This window comes from Chelmon rostratus, chromosome 18 (genome assembly GCF_017976325.1).
Source record: "Chelmon rostratus isolate fCheRos1 chromosome 18, fCheRos1.pri, whole genome shotgun sequence".
NCBI classification, from domain to species: Eukaryota; Metazoa; Chordata; class Actinopteri; order Chaetodontiformes; family Chaetodontidae; genus Chelmon; species Chelmon rostratus.
The window spans coordinates 23194291-23214801 of NC_055675.1; the positions used below are offsets into that span (position 1 = coordinate 23194291).

Genomic DNA, 20511 nt, shown 5'->3' on the forward strand with positions numbered 1-20511 from the left:
CTGTGAATTTAAATCAAAGGGCGCTGCACCCGTTTAAATGCCAGAGCGCTGCACCTTCTCCACACCTTCACTTCCTGATTTATTTCAGAGATTGTGGGGCTTAATATAATTAGTCTCATCGCCATCTTGCTTTTATTAACTCCAAAAAGAATCAAAGTTATCATTTATAGTGACGGATGTGAAGTGAAAATAAAGTTTTCTAAGACCTGAACCACTTCCTGCCTGCGTGTAGGTGTTTACCTCATTAGTATTTTATTGTCTCCTGCACCGCAGCACGCTCCGGCAGCTGTGTGCTTTTGAGTGTGAACGGGCGGAGTAGCAGTTTTAGCATCGCCCCAAAAATAGCAGCTTCAGAGCGTCCAGACGTCCTTCTCACCTGTGTGACTCATCAGGCGGGCGGCGTGCAGCGACCACGTGTGGCTCCCATCAGCCGCCACATCTCCAGGCTTTGTTTTCATTGACAACTTACCTCCGTTTGCTTGTCGGATCTCTTTGGCAACGTTACGTAACCCGGAGCAGGTTATGTGAGCTCGGGGGTGTCCCGGATGACATTTATAGGTGATAAATATAAATGCGCTCCCACGTCAGTAGGCTGCATTTCCTGCTTTGAGTTTAGCAGCTGTTTAGTCACTGTTATAACCCTGTTTGGTGTGTTTTTGTCTGCAGACGAGCGGAACAGACTGCACACTGTTGGCAGCTCATGTTTTGCCTGTGTGTGCAGAGATTATAAATCCCACTGAGTCCTATCTGTGGACATGATCTCACAGCACGCAGATACGTTTAATTAAAATCATTAAGTAAAAATGAACTTCCACGATAATGATTCTGTCCTCATCTTCAGGCCTTCAGACCATCTTGATGTTGTTTCTTTGCTGCTGCCACCACCGCTACCAGCACTGACGGCACCGACTCACTCTGTCCTGCAGGGAACAGCTGATCAGTGTTTGGAACAGCAAGCGTGTGAGTTGTGATATCATTGCCCTTTTTGCAGTAAAGGTGAAAAAGATTAACGTGAAGCCCTGGGATGGATTTAATGAGCACAAATGCGAGATAGCCCGATAGAGCTGGAAGGCAAATAAACTGCAAAATAACTTGAGCTCCTCTTGGTTCCATATGATGTCCTCTATAAAAGGTGCCATAACTCCAGGGTCCTTTTAGGTGTAATAGATCCTGTCAGCCTGGTCATTAAATCCAAGCGCTCCCTGAAAAATGTGAACTTTTTCTGCTCTAAACAAAGTGGAAACCATCGGTCTCAGTCCGGGGACACCGTAAGCCTCCTGGTCTGTCTGAACTTGTCTCCCCTCCAAGTTTAGCAGCCATAAACTTATAGAGTCACAGCTTCAAACACAGTTCAGGCTGTGTTGAAGAAGCCCTGCTCGCCTCCTCTCAGCTTTAAGATGCAGCAGGTGATGACTGTAGTAAATCAACAGCGTGGCCGCGGTTGCTAATCGAGCCGGTGAAAAGCCTTTTCATTGACCCGCCGCTGTAAAAACAACACTCAGGAAGCAGATCGTGATTGGCTGAGCCGTGTTTGAAGCTGTTGTGTCGCTGCGTCTGCGTGCATCTCTGTTGCTTGGCAACCGTTCCTCTAAATGTTGCTACAGTGCCTGGCAGAGGGCTGATTTTTTGTTATCACTAAATCTTCGCTCCAGCTGGTCACTGTGCGGCTTCTCGGGGCAGATCGCTTTATTTTAGCAGGTATAATTTGCTGTTTTGCTCACATTCATTCCAAGAAGCTCAGTTATTCTTCATGAGAGAGAAACATGAATATCACTCTTCGCTTTCTTTGAATATCAACTTTTACAGTCAAGGCCACCAGCTGAGAGCCGACGGGAGAAAAAGAAATCCGAGCTGCTTCAAGGACATCAGCTGTAATTCAGTGCCAAATTCACTGAACGGCCAGTTCAAAAGTGAGATAGAAAAGCTTCTGGAACAACATTCACACCTTTGTGAGACGCTATAAATGTACAGTTCTCAAGGTCAACAGAGCTCGTAGCTTCTGTCCAGCTCATTTCACAACAATGTCGAGGCAGCTCAGTGAGAGTCTGTGGGGAAGTAAAAGAGTGACGCTGTCTCGCCTATAACAACTTCATGAGCAGCCAACAGAAGAGAGAGACAACTGTGGTTGTACTTTTCTCCAGAAGAGGAATTTTCCTTTATAACCTGTGACACAGGTGCCTGTTCGGGATGCAGCGATACAGACACCGGCATCAGGTGTGGGTCTGATCATGTACTCGTAACTAATCATGTAACTCCTGCGACACCGCTTTACAGCAATGTTAACCTCTCGTCAGTGCAGGAGGAGCAATGTCAGCAGTTTGGAGGTGTTTTAGGATATGAGATGATGACAAAGGAGAGCAGACTGCTGTCGCTCATCGGTCCAGAGGAGGCTGAAAGCAGCTCCTTCAACAAGCCATTTGATAAAACACCAGAAGAACCAACACAGCGCACAGTTCGCAGGAGTTCGCTAATGCTAGCAGCGGGAAACAACAACCAGCAGCTGCAGCTAACGCTGGAGAAGTGAGAGAGAAAGAGCCTCAGGTGGTAAACGAACAGAAGCTCTGACGCAGCGAGCTGCTCCTGATGAGCAGCTAAAACAGCATTTCAGCGTCTTCTCAGCGTCTGGAGGCGAGGTGTGAGGGCCCGGCCGTCACGTCACCGAACAGTGTGACCGAACAGCGTCTGCACAAGCAGCGCAGGGGATACCTGGACGAACACGAGTGTGTGTGTGTGTGTGTGTGTGTGTGTGTGTGCATGTTAGGACTGTAATGGTATATATATATATATAGTCCTCTGGAAAATGAATGCTATCGGAGCATCCTTAATGTCTGTCACTCACAATTGGCTCATTCATTAACAAACACTCTCTAACATCAACAGACTGAAGCGGTGTGACAGGACAAATCTTCTGGCAGGGACCAGATCCAGGATTCAGAGGCTGAGAGAGCTGACAGCTTGCATTCTGACTCATTTCTGTGGGTCGCACTGTTTTTATAGTATTCTATGTTCGTTAATAGTATCAGCTCCTCTTCGCAACTTGCAGCTCGCAGTGGGCGAGCGTTGGAAATAGTGAAATCATTGAGGTGTTTGTGACTGTGTCACTACGTGGATCCATCCGGATCAGTGATGTGAAGCAGCAGCAGCTGAAACATGACGCTGATGCTGCTCACTGCTAGCTGGATGTATGTATACTATATATATATATCACTATAAAAGGTGATAATATGTCAAAGTTAATGACAATAAGAAAATAAAAGCACCAATAAAGGAATGTTAAGGTTCTTCTTCGTTTCAGAATAACTGATAGAAAGAACTTTCAGTATGAAGAGCAGGAGGTGAAGAAGAAGCTAACGCTAACAACTTAAAGTTAAATTCAGACCAAGACGTTGTGTTTCACAAGCTGATCACATGACCTGATACGTCTTCAGCTTTGAAGTAACTGCAACAATCAGACAAACATTTAATAAGTCAAAGAATAACTAACTAACATTGTACCAAATGTACTTAGTTACTTTCCTCCTCTGGTCTCCGTACAGAGATGATACTTGCACCAAATGGAGGAAACAACCTTCCCGCGGACGCCATCTTGACATGAGCCCCGAGCTCGACGATGCAGGATCAATTAAAACATACAGCTGCTCATCTTCCTCCAGCTTTGAGCAGCAAACGCTGATTACACAACACGCCGCAATCTGACAATTCATCTCAGGGACTTTCACACATTTCGCTCCGGCTAACTCGCCATCTGACGGGCCCTCTGTCCCACAACACACCTTCGTGACTGAGTGTGTGTGTGTGTGTGTGTGTGTGTGTGTGTGTGCGTGCGTGCGCACTCACAGCCAGCAGGCGGTTCTTGTCCTTCTCGGCGTTGTTCAGAGCGTTCTCCAGGGTCACTCTGTGCTTCTTGGCGACTTCCTCCAGAGCTCGGGCCTGGCTCTCCTTCATCTGGCTGGCCTCCTCTTCAGACCGGGCCCGCATGTTGCTCATGTCCTTCTCGTGGGCCACCTTCTCGTCACGCAGGGTCTGACAGGAGATGAACACACACACAGAGTTTAAATCCGCTCAGAGGTGAGTGTTGTGACAGGCAGAGAGGGGGGGCGGTCACACCATATGCTGGATTATTCAGCCATATTGGGAGTGTTTACTGCAACAGCCTGGAATCAATCCTGCACTCTGTCTGTCTGGATCTGAAGGCTCCCGTGAGGATCCTTCCCTGCTTCCATCTTTCTCACCACTTCACACTCAGGTCTGTTCTTCCAAAAGCACAACAAGCTGAAAGCTTTGCAGCAGACTCCATGTGGAATTATTGATAATGTGCTTATTGATTACGGAGCTATAAAGCCAATAATCAGTCTGCAATGTAACCATCATCAGTGACTGTATTGACAGCAGTTTATTTCTCCAACAAAACGTTATGAGGATGCTCGGCTGCATGACAATATTAGTGGAATATTAGCTTTCATCAGGCTTTTAAATGTCTTGAATATTTTGTGCATGTAAATAGAGTCACTGTGATTCCAGACGGAGTCGTGGTGAAAGCTGGTGTTTGTTTCTGATAACAGCTGCACTCGACACTGTTCGTTATCTTTACAACACGACGAGCGTTTGAGCAGCTGCTAGCAGGCTTATCGGCTGCGGCTAGCTGGCTAATCAATGCTAGCTCTGCGAGCTGGCTGAAGGCGTGTGAAAAGGTCTTCGCCGTGCACCTGACGGCGCCGTACGTGATGTTCTGCAGATCGAGAGACTTTAAACTGAAGGGATAATGGAGGAAGGAGGTCAAATATAGGGATGGATGACAGCCAGGAGACGAGGTTTGGAGGGCGCGGAGGAGACAGATACTGAGCGCAGGCAGACGAGCAGCAGTCACCGCCTTCGTCACTGGAGCTTTGGTCGAACATGACTCGATGCTCAGCTCACAAACAGATTTTCCTGAGGAACTGACAAAAACAAGCTAATCTGTAGGCTGTCTACTTTTATTCAGCTGAGCAGATGTTTCTTCACTGCAATGAGGTTTAACAAAATTTTAATTAGCCAGAATTTGCCAAAAAGGCCAAAAGTTGGCATTAAGTGCTGCAAAAAACCCTGAAGTAAAGATTATCTGATCACTAACGAGATGAAATTCAAACCCAGTTGTAGATATTTCTTTCCAAATTTCTCTGTTTTACAAAACACTTGACATCTGCTGACAATAAAAAGAAAAGATCTGACGCTTTGCTTTGAGGCTTCAGATCCAGATATATCATGAATAAATGGATTAAACGCTTTGGATGTTACGATCCAGTTCTTGTGTCCCGGATCCTGATCAGAATCCTGAAACACAGAGTGTTCACTGATGCCTGTGAGCCGACAAACGTCACGTATGTATTTAATCGACACATGCAGCCTTCTGCATCTGACACAGTTTGATTCAAATACTGAAGGTCCTGGTTCAAAACTACAGATCTGATTCCAGATCACTCTGTCGCAGGATTACAGCGCAGCAGCAGCAGAGTCCAGGTGTGTCTTATTGTTGAGTTAACATGAATCAGCAGCGGCTGACGTGAACGACCACCAGCTTCATCTCAACCTGCTAAAAATGAGCAGCCGCTAGCTGAATGATTCACTCTCATGCACAGAGACGTGCTGGCCTGCAGAGGCAGGCCGAGGAGGACAAACAGGAAAGACAGGATCAGATCAGATCAGATCTGGATCCTTTAAACGGGGACGGATCGGACATCTCTGCTAAACGCACGCATTCTGGAGGAAATCTCTGTCAAACTCTTCCGTGATCACGTTCTGAACTCAAACAGATGCTGCAGACCTTCACAGCTGCGTCCTGAAACGTCACATTAACAGTTAAAACCGCTGACACTCGACGACCATCATGCGGTTTATACTGTGGCTTCATAAGAACCGTGAACCACACACTGCAATCTGTCTGAAAACAAGCTAAATGCATGTTCTGTTCAGCCTTCAGTCAGATTATGGGATGCATCAGACGCTGGCAACAACGTGAAAGACCTTCACCTCCCACCAGGATGTAATCCTACGGGTGTGCACTAATTGCTCTGGAAATCTACCAAGAAACGTCCGTCAGCCGGGTCAAACTGAGGAAGGCTGCTGTGCTGTCGTGTGGCCAAAGGAACCCGAGGGGGGGGACACATCTCCACAGCGTGACGTGAACGGCGAGCAGGGAAACATCCCGGGAGGTTAATTCCCCCTTCCAGCACGGCGCGGTGAGGTGCTGAGGTGCGCCGCTGCCGCCGTGACAGGAAGGAGCTGTGAAGTTTATGCGGCGCGAGGAAGACATTGAGATTCACAGCGGCCTCGCTCAGCGGGAGAACTCTGGCAGCCCCCACAGGACCGCACTGCACAAATGTCAGAGATAAAGGGACGAGAAAACACACGTGAAGCAGCAACGCTTGACATTTACCGGCGGCTGTGGCTGGTCTGCTGACGCTGCTGCTCCTTAAACCGTCTGACCTTTAAGCTCCTTGGTTTTAAAAAAGAGGAGCAGCCTGCGTTTTGTTTTTTCAGAGTTCGTAAATGCGGCGATCGACAGGTTTTCACCCTCTCAGCCGCTCAGTGATCGCAGCTCCATTCCTGCCTTCCAACGTCGCTGCATTCAGATTCGTTCTCTTTCTAATGTGTAGAAACTGTTCTGCAGCAGAGCGACTGAGAGGTAACGATGCTTTCTGTACAGATGCTGCATGCTCAGAGTCCTCCATCAAGGACTTTATGAAATATATCAATAATTCAGCTCCAACAGTCCTTCTCCATCAATACAGACCGGCCTCGGGGAAAACATGAACCTCGCAGGAGAACACGGGGGATTACTGTCGCTATAGAGTCACAGAAATGTCAGTGTTGCAAGACTAAAATAAATAAGAAAAAAAGAATTGAAGGAATAAAGCGGTTTTCTTCTCATTCAGGGGCAAAGAAGTATTAGAGCTGCTTCACAGCCCCAACAAATTGTCTTTTACTTTCGGGCGTTTCTCTCCAAAAGGCTGGATTTCAGGGATTACTGAAGAGTTTGAGGGAAAATGGGACTGATCACATAGAAGAAGCTGAACTCACGAGTGTGACAATGTGACAATCAAGCTTCTCTGAAATCATCATGTTTAAATGCAGAGAGAAGAGAGAGAAGGAGCGGAGCACAAATTTCCATTTCAAACTCTCTTTACCTTCTAAAATCCTACAATGCAGATGAATCACCTGCTTTGAGTTTTCTTGGTGATTTAAGTTGACAAAGTTTTAATTCAGGGAACTTTTCTCCAAAATAAGAGAGCATCATTTTTCACTAACTGAGGCTGAAGGGTGAAAAAAAGTCGACAAAAACCTGGAGTCACAGCACGCTGGTGGCTGATTGGTTATTCCTAACAGTGTTTTCTAGTCTGACGTGAATACAGATCAACGCACACACACACACAAACACACACACGCACACACACACCTTCTCCAGGGACTGGAGCTGTTGTTTCTGCCTCTCGTCCAGGGCCTGGCTCTGGCTCTGCAGAGACTCCCTCTCTTCTTCCATCCTCAGCACTTTGTCCTTCAGCCGGCTCCGCTCGTTGTCCAGGTCCCTGATGGCGGCCTCCTGGGTCATCTGGGTGGCCTGCAGGCTGCTGATCTGACCTATGACAGGGCAGAGCCGACGGGCATGAGAGGAAGCTGTCACCTGCATGCTGATGACATCACCACATACGTCTTGTTGATGCAACAACACATAAAATAAACCGGTGGCAGTATGTCCTCTTGCTGGACTACCAGTTTGCTTCACCTCGTTCCTTCAGCATGACACTGTTGGTTGTTGTTAGTTTTTAATTGACTAAAAACATGTGTTTTTTTGTGGTTTTGCCCATTTGTGAAACACAGGATCGTATAGCTTTTAAAGAGAGAACAGAGCAGCGAAGCATGAGCCACCGTGCTCGCTGTAGTTGAGCACACACACAGTTTTCTGAGCAATGAGGGATAATTAGTGAAATCCCACCAACACTTCCAAACCGCAAACCAAGCAGAGGAACCAGAAACAACCTCCAGTTTAAATAAATGAGGAGCTCTGAACTGCAGCAGGTGAGAAATGTGGTTGCCATGGCTGCACCTCGCAGCTGGATCCGAGCAGCTCCAGTGGAAATGGATAAAGCATCCTCACTGGGCACGAGGAGCTCATGGGAGCTAATGGGTCGAGCATAATTCTGCACTAAGCTGCCGCTGCCGCTCGCACATTTCACACAGTAACGTTCACGCAATGTTGTTTCACAAAGTACTGACGGAGAGACATCACAACATATTAAATCAGATTATAACACGCAACCATTTACCCCGCGTGAGTGCACACAAACACACACCTTAAACTGAGCAGAAGTGATGTGAGAAGAGCTTCCTCTGCCTCTGAGGGACTGGGAAGAAAATTAGCCTGAGTTCTCAGCGTGAGGCCATTACAGTGCTACAGGTCACGATGCCTCAGACAACACGAGCTGATACGGTAGAAGACATGTTTGATGTGTTCACACGACACGCTCACAGAGGAGAGAAGAGGAGAGGAGAGGAGGAGAAGAGAAGAGAAGAGAAGAGAAGAGAAGAGAAGAGAAGGAGAGGAGAGGAGAGGAGAAGAGGAGAAGAGAGGAGAGGAGAGGAGAAGAGTAGAGAGGAGAAGAGAAGAGAAGAGAAGAGAAGAGAAGAGAAGAGAAGAGAAGAGAAGAGAAGAGGAGGAGAGGAGAGGAGAGGAGAGAAGTAGAGAGGAGAGGAGAGGAGAGGAGAGGAGAGAAGAGAAGAGGAGAGGAGAGGAGAGGAGGAGAGAGGAGAGGAGAGGAGGAGAGAGGAGAGGAGAGGAGAGGAGAGGAGGAGAGGAGAAGAGAGGAGAGGAGAGGAGAAGAGGGGAGGAGAGGAGAGGAGAGGAGAGGAGAGGAGGGGAGGAGAGGAGAGGAGAGGAGAGGAGAGGAGAGGAGGAGTAGAGAGGAGAGGAGAGGAGAGGAGAGGAGGGGAGGAGAAGAGAGGAGAGGAGAGGAGAAGAGGGGAGGAGAGGAGAGGAGAGAAGAGAGAAGAGGAGAAAGGAGAAGATGAAGAAGAAGATGAAGACGAAGAAGAAGAACAAGAACAAGAAGAAGAAGAAGAAGAGGGAGGGGGAGGAGGAGGAGGTCTTACTGGCTTTGAGCAGTATCTCAGTGGCTTGCTGCTGAACCCGGTCTCTGGCTGCCTCCAGTTCGCACTCAGCCTCCTTCTGACGGATCTCCACGATCTCAGAGTTCTGGGTCACCTCGTCCAGCTGCTTGGTTAAATCCTGAATCACACCGACACACAGAACTCTGTTAACACCATGAGAGACCTTACCTGGAGGAGACCAGAGCACCTGAAAACAAACCATGATTGATTGATCGACGTCTGTCCTGTCGACCAATCACATAAATCAGGAAACAGGAGGAGCTGGTAGAGACCAAAACCGGAGCTAAACACAGTGAATATTAGAAACACGCAGTCATGACGTGTGATTTGTTGCTCGTGATGCCTGATCTCAGGAAGGTTGCTGAAACGGTTTGACTGGAATCACAGTCATCAGTTTTCTCTCACTTATTGATCATGAAACCCCCGAAGCTGCTGTCACGACTCTTCTGTCGTGATCTTATTTTACACTTGTCAGGAGCGACAGATTCATATTTGACGCCGCCAAGAGACGGACTGAAGCGCAAAATGTTCACGTTATGAGAAGAAGCACAGAGTTTGAGACGTAGAAATGAAAATACTGATGAAGGAAACATCCAAACGCTCCTGATTGATTCATTTAACTGTTTGTTTCTGTTCGCTGTCTTGAACGGCTGCAGCCAAACTTATTGATAACAGAATACTAATACTGAAGGATGTAAATGCTGACTGCTGCTCAACTAATACGAGCTAGACTTCAGGGAGGGATTTCACACACACACACACACACACACACACACACACACACACACACACACACACACACACACACACACACACACACAGTAGCTGTGTGATTTAGCACTCTGTAAGAACTCATGAGAGGCAATTTCACATCTTTCAATCCCATCAAACAGCCTGCCTCAAACTTAATTACTGCTGCTACGGCGAAGACAAAGAAACCTCAGTATGATAATAACCACTGAGGAGTCACACGCAAATTAGATGTGATGTGTGTGTGTGTGTGTGTGTGTGTGTGTGTGTGTGTGTGTGAGTGCGTGTGAGTGTGTCTGAGCATGTGTGTGTGAGCTGATTTCCCTGATGAGCTCATAGCAGGTACTTGTACTTTGTGACCGCAAGGTTTTGATGAGAGATCCATAATGAGTGTGTGTGTGCATGTGCGTGTGTGTGTGTGTTTCGCCTGTCTTGTAAATCTTTGTGAGGACCAGTTTCACACCTTGAGGGTTACATTGTTTCGTTCTTCACTTCCTCAAAGAGCTGTTTCTGTGTTAAGACTTGATTTCAGGGTTAAAGTTAAACTAGATTACACTTAAATGTCAGAGCTGAGGTCGTGTGTGTGTGTGTGTGTGTGTAGTGCACATATGTACATATGTTGAATTTTCGAGGCTGAAACAAGAATCCCACATACATTACCTCTGATCCACCCCTCACAAGCAGGAAAACACACACATGTTAGGTTTCCATCACTTTTAGGGTCATTACATGGACTTGCATTCATTTCCTGGACTTACCCTTAGCCTAACCTTAACTCAAGTCTTCACTCTACCTGCACACACACGCACGCACGCACGCACACACACACACACACACACACGGCTGCCTCCTGCATCGTCATTTATATATAAAACACCTTGAAAAGGGGATGATTCATTGTTTTATCTCGTTGGAAACCATCTGGTCCAGTCAGGCGTTACCTGAGTGAGGTAACACAGTGACAGCTTGTCTCAGTTACCTCAAACGATCATTTGCACGCATTTCTCTGGAGATTGGTCTACTAAAACATGAGCTAAAGGAGGACGGCGGAGAACAAGACGCTGTCGCATCCTGACGCCGTTAAGTCTATATTTGATGCGGTACAGTGATTACGCCGTCCTGAGACGAGAAACATGTTGATATGATGCAACATTTTAATTTTCCTGAGTGAAAAGAAATTTAGCACAGAGTGACTCAGCTCGAGAAAACATCATCTTCTGGAAACCAAACGATCACCGGCTGCAGGCGAGAGGAAGAGCGGCGACGCGCGAGATCGAAGCCGAGATTAAAACGTGCGCTGCGAGCTCGTTAAGGTTAAATTAAAATCTATTATCTCACAACGGTGGAGTCACAACAGGAGCAGACGGATTAAGGGATGTAGACTGAGGCTGCTATCACAGATGACTGAGATATCACCTCAGCAACAATACAACACGTCAGCTGTGCGCCGTATGAACGACGAGGAGATCAAATTGTTTCTTCCCTCTGATATCTGTTTTTCTTCAATCTGGAGGAGCTGTCGAGCCTCTCCGCTCTGTTGTTCTTCTTTTATCTGGGTTGCACTTAATTGCTCTGATAGCTGAAGAAATGATTAACTCGGGGCTCAGCATCCACTGCTGACCTTGATCATCCTCTCAGTAACGGCGAGGAGGAGGAGGGACCCCTTCCTGTCTGCGCTGCGATCACCGATAATCTCCCACAAACTTCAGAGCACATCAGAACAACAACGCAGACCTACTTAACCGATTCCCCCGGAGCACATGTCAGCTTTACTTTAACGGTGGAGACGATCATGTGCTCCAAAGACCTTACACAACTCAGGAAGAGGAATTTCAAATGAACACGGCGTCTCTGCTTTCGCCCGGCGCAGCACGCACACGTCATCAGAGCCGGAGAATGACTACACCTGTGTTACCTGTTGTGACATCATCCTCAATGTTTCCAACGGCCTGCCAATAGCGTCACTTCCTCTTTACTTCCTCTTGTTGCCATGACTTCCAGGGAAACACAGGAAACAGCAGGTGATACATCAGATGAACGTGACTGACGTGAATGAAACTTTATTAGATCACCTGTCTGTGAACATTCTGCCTGCGTCACGTCAGACAGATTTTCATCGGCTGCAGTTTAACAGTGATGACCAACAGTGATGTCACGCCGCTTCACAACATCATCAAACTACGGCTTTTGTTCTGCTGCGTGGTTAACGTCTGGACAGTTTGTTCAACTTTAACCTGTGAAGTTTCCCATTTTATTTTGTTGGATTAATTGACAGGATGCTTTGTTTCACCATCCCTGATGACGTGAATCAGCTGTTCGGCGTTCAGACTCACCTTGACGGCGCTCTCAGCGGTGGTGAGCGACGCCTGAAGCTTGTGGGACTTCTCCCGGCTCTCCCGAGCTTCGTCGGTCACCCTGGCCAGCTCGGCCCTCAGCTTCCCCAGCGTCTTCTGGAGGGCCGCCTCCTGAGTCTGGAACTCCCGCCGCAGCTCGGCCTCGGTGCGTTTCCACGCCAGCAGGTTGTCGGCGGTCAGCTGCTGAGTTCTCTTCATGGCCTCCAGCTCGCGCTCGTAGAAGGCCTGAGCCTGGAAGCAGACAGGTGATGCAAACATTTTGACTGCTCCTACTTTTTCTTCAGAAACATCGAGGTTGGAAAAATCCTCCCATCAAAGTGCGATCTCATGCTAAAGCAGTGAACGCAAGTGGAGGCTGCAGCCGAAACCACTCGGCTGACAGCGCTCACGGTCAGCGAGGACGGCGTTCTATTGAAATTAATAGCTTCTATATGCGGCACTTCAATTGTGCCATTTTGCTTTCACTGTACACGAATCTGCACATCACAGCTTCACAGCAAGGTCAACATGACAGAGATGATCACTCGTTACTTACCTGAAAACGTTTAGCAGAGTCTGTCTTCCATTGAACTGTTTCTAATCAGACAATTCACGTAATCCCAGCAGATATTTCATGCTCAGTATGTTACTATAGCTCTTAAATCTTTGGACAGTTTGTTGAGCTACATAAAGATATGAAATGTCATAGTAATTGTTTAAATTAAATCATTATTTTTAATCATAAAAACAGGAGCAGAATGTGTTTGTGGTTCTGCTTTAATGAATAAATAAATAAAATAACTCATCTCCTACATAAATCGGGAAAAGATGCACAGTTTATCATCTGAACAGACTCCCCCATCATGTTTTCATTAAGTCACATGAATGTGAACTTTCTGAAACATCAGTGCAGCCGTGTTGTTCGCAGTGCCGCAGCGAGCGTCCTCCCCGCCGCCGCCGCCGGTCCTGTACCTTGCTGAGCTTGGCCTCGTACTCCTCCACCAGTCTCTTCTTGTCCTGTTTGAGCTCCTCCACCCGCTCCGTCAGAGAGTCCACCTGTGACACAGCAGGACAGCATGAGAAGGACTCACGTCTGGGGACATTCAGCGTAGAGACATGAGAGACATGAGAGACATGTTTCCATTTGAAAGGTCTGAGCTTCAATCACTGACTGGTTCACAAACGGTTAATAACATGATAATCGCTGCTGTCCCACTTTCTCCCTGTAGTGATTTAGTTTGTTGCTTTCAGGAGCTGCTCCACTTCTGCAGTAGTTTACCTCGGCTTTGTGGAGCTGTCCCAGTTTCTCCTGGTCTTTGCTGTAGTTTGCGTTCTGACTCTGGTGGCTGCGCAGGAGCTCCTGGATCTCCTGTCTGTGCTGGGCCTTCAGCTCCTCCAGAGCAGCCCTCTTCTCCTGCTCGAACTGGGTCTGGGCCTGGCTGAACGTACGCAGCTTCTCCTCGAAGGACCGCCGCATCTCCTCCACCTCCCTCGACATGGACACCACGCGCTGCGTGTGCTGCCGAGCCCCACAGGAACGAAAGACAGCTAACATGAGGACTGGTTTATGGGTTACACCACAGCTAAACTCTTTCAAAAGCCTGAAGCCAGTCGGCTCGGGGGAATCTGACCCTCCGGCTGCTCTAAATCAGTCCTGAAAACCAGCAAACACACCATCAGACCAGTAAGCCAGTAAGAACATCATGCAGCATGCTGTCACCACGAGGCTGCTTCAGTCAGTTGATTTTGGTCTTTAAAGTCACTCATGAGGGCGAGACGAACGATAAACATCTCTCAGATTTACATGAACACATTCACGCCTTTCAGCTAATTTGGCGGCACAGTCTGAAATTAGCATTTCACTTACAAAGGCAGCAGATAATTACACAATCAGTGACTCGCACTAACGACTCGCTGCAATTTGTACCTGAACACAAACTGAAAAGAGTCACGGAGGGTTTTAAAGCAAAAAGAGAGAAAGTTAAAGACGGACGGGCTGCAGTGAGAGGCAGCGGACAATGATTGACAGCTGTCAGTCAGTCAGTGACATGAATCCGTAACGTCCCTCTGGGGACTGAACACTGATGACAGAGCAAACACACCTCTGGTTTAGTGTGGCTGCATGTTCTTCCACATCCGCTGCACTCAGATCTGTATCATCGTGATCCGACATGTTCTGTTATGTATAACTTTAACGGACACAAGCCAATCAGGATCAAGTATTTTCCCTGGGAGTTTGAGCGCCTGTCCTTCCAGTATATACACAGAAAAACAGCACCCGAACTCACACTAAAACTAGTCGTCCCTCTGCTTCATTAAAGCCAGTTTATCTGATCTCTGATCAGTGCAATCACTGGACAGTTGTTAGCTAGCTACAGCAGCTTAGTTGATACTGTTAACATGCATGTTGTTCTTCTTCTGCTGTTATTTAGCGGTTCACACACACTGATCTGTGTGATGAAGATGAACCGGAACAACAGAGATGCACACATTCAGCTAAACGAAAAGAAAAGTGTGTGAAATCTCATCCGGGTTTTATTCAGATTCAACACACGCGAAGTGTGAAAATGGGGCCCGAAGGAGCTCTGATGTTGCTACGACGACACAACAAGACAAAGGTCCAGACAAAAACACAGCGGTGATGCTGACAGACAAGAGAGACTCTTCAGCCTCACAACAGGGGACAGAAACAGACATTAGTACTGATTACCTGCAGCTGTGACTGCAGCATCATGCCGGGCACAGCTGACACACACACACACACACACACACACACACACACACACACACACACACACACACACTCTCTCAGTCCTCTGTCTACCTGAGCCTCAGTGCAGAGCTGCATGTCCTCCACCCTCTGACGGTAGCTCTCGAACTCAGCCAGCGCCTGTCTCTTCATCCTCTCGTGGAGCTCCATGGACTCCTCCAGAGACTGGATCCGCCTCTTCAGGTCCATCTCATCGCTGATCTTACTCTTGTACTGGATGTGGATGTGCATTAAAACACACAATCATAGGATACGTGTGTCAGACTGAGACTGGAACTGTAGCAGTTCATGAAAAATAGCAAAAAATGTAGCACATTGCAATAAAATTACAAATTAAATGACATAAATAAACAAAAGTAAATAAACTGTGAATTTCACATTTAATGAAATTTGATGTGTTTTTTTAGATTTTGGACCTGGCTTAGGTTTAGCTAATCCTCATATTCAATAAAAGATTAAATTCAGTCCAGTTCAGTTCATTGTTCTGAATTCGAAGCACAGCGTCAAAGCGTCCCTGCAGGCGCACTTTGTGCAGAAGTGCTGCATGTTAATGTGCGTGTACGCACTGTGGACGTTCATTCACATCTCTGTCAGAGAAGTCATTCTCATGAGGGCTGACGGCATAGAAACCTACATAATTCAGAACCAGCTGACTAAATATTGATGAGTGGTTTTTGGTGTGATCTCAGCTCTCCTGTGGATCAGCTGCCATGTGATGGCGTCGTCATGGAGCCTGCGGCGGCGACAGAACACGGCTGAAGGATAAACGGCGTCAAGCTGACCGACTGACCTGAATGTGACTCTTACTGACCGCAGTGAGTCCAGAGTCCCTTCAACTGTTTAAATCTGATCCTCGATCAGTAATCGATAACAAATCAAAGCTCGCTCTCATCCACGCTGACGCTCCGCTCATTCATCGACTGAACCACAGAAAGTTAATCGCAGCTCATGAGCTGTCATTTATTCCAAAAGGGAAACTGTAATATGTATTTACTTATTCCTGCCAGGAAACAGCCACTGATTGCATTACTGATTCAAATGAATGTTCATTTACAGTCAGCTGCGTCTCAATGCTGAGGAGGACAGCAGACATCGAGTCTGACTGATGGGCACAAACCTGCAGGATCTTCTCCCGGGTCTCAGAGAGAATCTGCTGCACCTCCTCTTCGTGGGCCTCCTTCAGCGTGGCGATGGCCGCCTCGTGTTCGTCGTTTTTCGTGTTCAGTGCATAGATGACCTGCAGCAGGGAGGGAGGAAGCCATTAGCTGTGAGACATGTTCATAATCAGGAGTTATGAGGGTATTAAAAGTGGTGGGAGGCCGCCTGCGCCGCTCATAGCTCAGGTTCAACCAGCAGCATGTCAGGACGGCTGTGTTCCATTTATGTAATGTGTAAAGTGGATACCACAACATGAAGCAGAACGAGTAACATGAAGAGAACAGGAGGGTCGATATTGATGTTTCTTTATATTTGTCCCTGTGGGACAGCACAGGAGTCTCATGAAGCATTTATACAATCGAGCCTTTCACTGAAAACCATCCGGATGAATTCTCTTTATGTGCAAAGTCTGGTCCTGCACAAACTTAGACAAGTTCATGAGTCTAAAATAAAGAAAACACTCAGTCAAGATGAGCAGAATTGAATCTGTAAGGTCAACCACCGTCTGAAAAACAGTGCAAGTTCAACCGAGTCCTGGTGCCGACGAGCAAGCGTCGCAGCGTTTAATTGTTACGGGATGTGAGTCGACCAAGTGCTCGTGCAAAGATGTGCACATTTTCACTGCTGCTGCTGAATGCCATCTTTAATAAGCATCTGCACAATATTCAGGCAAAGCACGAAAACCCTCGTCACACTACGGAAATGATTCTTTACGTTCTGTCTCCAAATCAGCTTCCAGATCAAAGACATGAAGCGGGCAGAGAAATGCAAATTACTGCCGTGTTATAGAGCGACTGCATCGCAAATGAGCAACGATGACAAGTAAATGAGCTGTGGTGTGCAGCCCATACACACCACAGTACATGCAGCTGCACGCTGCACACACTGTGCACGCCTGATGCTTCCAGTATTAGCTCGGAAGCATCAGAGGCGCCCACAGTTATAAATTAGAAATCGGCTGATGCCGTGTATTGCTGCGGATAAAAATAACACAAGCAAACTGTTGTGCATGAGATTGACCTTTAAAGCCGTCCCAAAAATACACGCAGCCATCCAGAGAGCTGTAATCTGACAGCACAGTGATCCCCTGCTCACAGGCAGCAGCGAGGACGGAGATGGGCTTTACATTTCCACATGAAAACACATGAGACTCTCCCGCCGGAGAGACCGAGCTCTGCGTCGCCGAGTCAATAATTCAGCACGCCGAGCTGCGCGGTGGCGCTAAAGAGCCTTTGTTTACTTTGGACCAAAGAGCGTCGACAGAATTAGAAAAGCAGAAGAGGAGTGAAAGAAGGAGGGCAGCCGCTCTTTATGGCTGGCTGTGTTTCCTAAAATCCTGCTTGTGTCCTCTGACTCTGGGTCTGCTGACAGCCACAGAAAACCAGCACACGCTCCAATCAGCAGCGACTTTCACTGACCCCGGCACATACCCGACCCTTTCCTTCACACTGCAAATGCAGCGCAGTGATTTTTGATTTCTACTTTCTGTGAGCCAAATATGTTTTATTTTCCAATCCTCAACACGCTTTTATATTTCCTTCCCCTTCATTTGGGCAACAATATTATCGATTTTATCACTTATACTATTGTGAAAGAAGGATTAGCTGTCAGCAGCTAGCACAGCAATGCTAACGGCTCTGTGAGGCGGTGCTTAGGTGCAGCGGAGCTTTGAGCTAAATGCTAACATTCTCACAATGCCAATGCTAACACACTGATGTTCAGCTGGAATAATGTTTCGTATGTTTATCATCAGTAGAAACAGTTCGGTCCCCCGGGCCACACAGCTAGCACAGCTAATAGTTCACATCAGGACGTGTTGACTGACAGCAGCTGAATCCTCCGGGGTTTCCAATCTGTGCTTTCATTTGGGCCTCTCGTGTCAGGCCTCTCTCTACCTTTTCATGTTCACGAATGAGGACTGCGACGTCCAAGATCAGACACGAATTGCGAGCTGCCAAATAAAGGCGAGAAAAGTTCAGTTTGCTCCAAAATAAACCATCTTCTCCTCCACGCGTCTGAATTATTCAGCCCGCTCAGCCTCTCATCAGCTCAGGAGGCGAACGGAGTCGACGCTAACAGTCAGAGGAGCTACAATCTCCATCACATCCGAGAGCCGTCAGCACGCTTCTGCAGAGGAAACGCGCTAATCATGATGCTGTGGGGTCTGCTGACACACGCACGCACACACGCACACAAATAACAAGCACACACATGCACACACACATATCAACGTAAACACACACAGCAACAGACTGTCAAGATCCTCATGAACCAATGCACCCCTGTCCAAACTCATCAGCGTAATTTGCCTGACAAATGGTGTGTGTGTGTGTGTGTGTGTGTGTGTGTGTGTGTGTGTGTGTGTGAAAATGACAATCACTGCCTGATAGACGAAGGCTGCCAATATCGTCATCATCCCGGGGGATCAACAGATATCGATCATCAAGCCAGCAAAGTGCCCAAAGCAGATGTTATTCTAAAGGCGGTGGCAGATATCGGCCAATACTTTGGGTCAATAACCTCATCAATGAAAGGAATCACAGTGCACAAACTCTGCTTTTACACCCAGTTCGGTTTACTTTCTTACCCTCAACTGATCCTCTCAGGCGGCGCTTTGACCCAGACTACACGGCCTTAAAGGAAGTCCTGCCTTAAGGCGGAATGGTGATGATGATGTGTCGAGGTGTTGCGTGGTTACCTCGCAGAGGTCAGTTTACAGTTCAAGCTTTTAAACTGTCAACAGCAGCCGTCTGTGTCGTGCAGTCGAGGATCATTACGCGCCTGAAGCTTCCTGATCGAGGGCAACGATCACAGCTGAGGAAAGTTTGCATTTTATAAGGACCGTAACACACAGATTTGTCCAGCATGTTGAAGGCTGTCCTTCGTCTCTTCACTGCCGACACACACAGCTGTGTAAATATCTGTGAGGAAACACAGAGCAGCACCTGCAGACTTACAGCCCTGTGGGTCTGAGGTGCAGCCAGGCTTTCAGTTCATCTCAGTTTCACCTATAACCTCTGGGATAAACATCGATGGAGTACTGTTTTAACTTGAATTCAGTGTGAACACAGCGACGGCTTGCTGGGCGACAGACAGAAAGTGTGACAGTGCGCCCGGTGGCGGAGATCTTTTCTCATCTCCTCGGGTCGATCGGTTCGTGTCCTCGGAGGAGTTTGCATAAATGACAGAGATACCAGGCGGATCGATAAGGCGACAGCAGAACGCCACAAATTTCATCTGTCAGCCGGGAGAAAGTCACAGCTGAGAGACTTTCGGCGGGCGAGCTGCTGCATGAAATACGACTCTGCTGTCAAACACTGGGAGAGCTGCAAAATACGGCTGTTTTCTTCTGTCTGCTCACTTTCATTTAACTTCTCCCCCTTTATTGTACTTTCTCAGCTTTATGTATCTAACCCACCTCTGTAACCTTCAGAGGAATATTCCACAGATTTTTCTACCTTCACGGTCTGGATTCAGGACTGAGGATGAGCGCTGTGAACACTCTGCATCGTTCTCTGTATTGATACCAAAATACAGAGAATAACAGTTAATGCCAATGAACGCATTAACCCACAGATGCATCATTTACACAGAAACAGGAGTCAAACTGGGAGAATCAGCCTCATTCATGACATCATATCTGACTAACTGTGTCAGAGCTGCTTTCAATAGAAATCATCAACATATTTTCACCAAATGTTGAATATTGTTACACTTCAATCTAAAAAATGAGACCTGATTTGTGAAAATACTAATAAAGGAATTTACACTTAGTTAGTTCACTAGTTTATTTTAAGAAAATTCAAATTGATGCATGAAAAAGAGTAAAAAGACTCGATGAGACTTTGACTTTGACTCGCTCTGCGCGTCACATCTGTACGTTCTGTTGGCTGCGATCACGACCGACGCTTCGTCGACAGCGGCAGAGTGAGGCCGACGGGGAGCGAACCCGTGCGTTTTTAATTTGCTTAAAAGAGACGAGATTCTGTGGTGATCAAAGCCAAAAATGCCGTTTCATCTCCAGAACTCTCAAATTTTAGATTTTGTCTCTCTGAATTGCTTACGGCTGCTTTTCTAGACGTCTTTTTGCCAGCATCACCCACAGCGGTCAGATAGTTTTCCCAGAGATGGTGGATATTTCTGGAAGGTACTCGTCTGTGCCAGAAGAACAAAGAGCTTCAGCCTGGAGCTCCATCTCTCTCCCAGGGTACGTTGTAGCATCGCAGGCTGCGGATCTGATCCTGCACAACTGCACAAACAGACTGAAAATACAAGTCTCGTCCTCTTCCAGGGGACAGTCTCTGCAGAGACCACCGCAAAAAACAAGCATTTCTGGATGGAATGGAATTATTATCGGCT

General features: G+C 47.3%; 1 protein-coding gene across 3 annotated transcripts in view; it reads right to left on the minus strand.

Moving 5' to 3' along the window:
• fam184ab (family with sequence similarity 184 member Ab) overlaps positions 1–15141 on the minus strand; it is a 61464-nt gene extending 46323 nt beyond the window's left edge. For 2 of the 3 annotated variants that reach the window (XM_041958960.1, XM_041958959.1), the window contains exons 1-8: positions 15049–15126; positions 13504–13743; positions 13197–13280; positions 12225–12476; positions 9124–9259; positions 7433–7614; positions 6595–6621; positions 3838–4008 (exon numbers count right to left, since the gene is read on the minus strand). In XM_041958960.1, coding sequence (XP_041814894.1) covers positions 3838–4008; positions 6595–6621; positions 7433–7614; positions 9124–9259; positions 12225–12476; positions 13197–13280; positions 13504–13743; positions 15049–15126 — 1170 coding nt within the window. Of the gene's footprint in view, positions 1–3837; positions 4009–6594; positions 6622–7432; positions 7615–9123; positions 9260–12224; positions 12477–13196; positions 13281–13503; positions 13744–15048 lie in introns of all 3 variants that reach the window. The other variant, XM_041958958.1, reaches the window with a different exon arrangement.
• Positions 15142–20511: the final 5370 nt, after the last annotated feature.